This window comes from Grammomys surdaster, unplaced genomic scaffold, assembly GCF_004785775.1.
Source record: "Grammomys surdaster isolate TR1022 unplaced genomic scaffold, NIH_TR_1.0 125863, whole genome shotgun sequence".
NCBI classification, from domain to species: Eukaryota; Metazoa; Chordata; class Mammalia; order Rodentia; family Muridae; genus Grammomys; species Grammomys surdaster.
In genome coordinates, this window is record NW_021620689.1 from 1,913,491 (window position 1) to 1,915,728 (window position 2,238).

Sequence of the window (2,238 nt, forward strand, 5' to 3'; positions counted from 1 at the left end):
CTTTCTTTCTTTCTTTCTTTCTTTCTTTCTTTCTTTCTTTCTTTCTTTCTTTCTTTCTTTCTTTCTTTCTTTCTCTTCTTGAAGCAAGTCCCATTATCAGCCTTCCAGTGAGTCCATGGCACATGCTCTAAGGTCAGCATTCACATTAGGGATAGAAGCCAATGACCCCCTCCACCCTCTGAAAATTCCCCAAGTTATATTTAACTGTCAAAGCAGGAGGGAATGGGTGGATCTGGGAATTCTTGAGTGCACCCCAAATCCACTCAGATCTGAGGTCATGGAGGAGGCCAATACCTTTTTCATTTGTGAAAATGAAGTGGAAAGACTACTTAGCAACAGGAAATATCGGGATTCTCTGCTTCTCTGCCCCTTTCCCAGGGCCTGCCACTTCTATTGCCTTTGAAAGAATGTCATGGGCCCTTTCACACATAATCCATGACCCTCTCCACCCCCTCTACCAGAAAAGCTTGGAGCCACTTTATTCCCTCGGGATGTGACATAGCAGCAGCCTGCATTCTTTCATCAGATGGGCTCAGAGAAGCCTGGGTCTGAAGAGCAGAGCCTTCAGCTTAGAGACAGGAAGCCAGACCACCCCCAAATCTCAGAAAATTACTTCCCTAGAGTGGTAAGGAAGGGGAGTGAGCTTCCAAGGTGAGAGCCTCCAAGAGACTGACTCTCGAGGCAGCCGCGACGGTGGGCAGGGCTGCTGACAGTGTGCTGGGTTTTCGTCACCGACCGTGCTTGGGAATTGCATACTGGCAGGCATCTGCCACCCCGCGCCAGGACAGATCTTGCGGGCAGAGTCTGTTCCAGCATCTCAGGTTCTGCACCTGGTTGTGACGCGTCTGGATTCAACTGAACGTACAGCTCCAAGAGGTATGGGAGCATAGGCAAGACTCCAGCACTGATGTCGCTGACAGACCCAAATTCTCCGCAACGCGGATCGCGCGCGGTGGACTCGATCTCGATTCAGCACTGCGGACAGTTCCACGGGCAGCACCTCAAGCAGCGCCCGGACTCGGCCCGCCGGATTAGCAGCCAGCCTCCGGTGGTCCACACTGCGATATCCCACAGGCCCCTACTATTCGTCTCCATCCCGCCTCCTGCTCTGGACTCGCCGCATCCCCTCGGCTTCCCTGCTCCCTCCATCTCCCCACCCCCACACCTCCCACCTCCAATCACTCAGCCTGTCCGTCTCACCGGCCTCTGAACCTGCCTCGGGCTCCTGTGGACCCCAGCCTCTTTCTTCCCCAGCCTCCTAGATCTCCAGACCTAAGCTCCTCAATACCCCTCTCTTCTCTATCGCTTAGCCCAACCTCCCCTCTTTCTCTAGTTCTTTCCCGCCCTGCTGCCCGCTTGCTCCAAGCCCCAACACAGAGTAGTCTCTCCAACGAATCCTTACTCCAGTCTTCTAGCCCCCCTCCCCAACTCGCTAATTTTTGGCATTTCAGGTTCCCAGGCACAACACACCTTACCTTCTTCGGCGGTCCCGGGCCGCCCGGGTCCCAGAAGCAGAGCGAGGCAGAGTGGCATCAGGCAGACGAACAGGCGCAGCGGGTGTGGACCGGCGCCAGTCTCCATGATCCACAGACGGAGCTGTCAGTGCGGCGGCGGCTCCAGCCTCGCCAGCCCAGCACCGCTGAGCAGTGCCCCCAGACCCCAGCGCCGGCTGGGGCGGAGTCTCGCTGGTCACCATCATCCATAGGGACCAATCGCTAGGCATCGCCGCGGGAGGTCCACCAATCCGGGTCAGCAAAGGATGAGGAGGTGGAGTTTCATAGGCCAGGGGCGGAACGCCCAGCTGGAGGGGGAAACCAAGGGGTCCCGCAGATCTCCAAACCGTGGGGGTAGGGCAGCTCTGAGCGTTAGCAGGGTTGCTGGAGAGCGAGACAAGCTGGCGTCGGTGGACTAGAGACCCTTAAACCTTAGCTATCTGAATCCTGACAAGTAGGCGCTGTGGGCGTGGCTTACGGAGGGGCGGTCCGCGGGGAAGCAGTGACACTTGCAGCCTCTTAGCTAGCCTTGGGAGCACCCTTGTTCCCAGGACTTGCAGGGGGTTTCCGAGCCTGATATCCTGACCTCAAACCCTAGGGAGCTCTGGTGTCTCCCAGCCCTTAGCCTCTTCCTGTGTTTGCGGCTCCCAGTGTTGCATGGTTCGATCCCTCCTCCTTTTTCTCCCGCCCTCGTCACACACACACACACACACACACACACACACACACTGGCCGATTCCAGAAG

At 56.8% G+C, this 2,238-nt stretch overlaps 1 protein-coding gene across 2 annotated transcripts in view; it reads right to left on the bottom strand.

The window, feature by feature from the left end:
- Window positions 1-1,671, bottom strand: part of Epha10 (EPH receptor A10) — a 33,870-nt gene extending 32,199 nt beyond the window's left edge. For both annotated transcript variants that reach the window (XM_028790134.1, XM_028790133.1), the window contains exon 1: window positions 1,476-1,671. In XM_028790134.1, the coding sequence (XP_028645967.1) occupies window positions 1,476-1,581 (106 nt within the window). In that variant the 5' untranslated portion in view covers window positions 1,582-1,671. The remainder of the gene's footprint in view (window positions 1-1,475) is intronic.
- Between the last annotated feature and the right edge of the window lie 567 nt (window positions 1,672-2,238).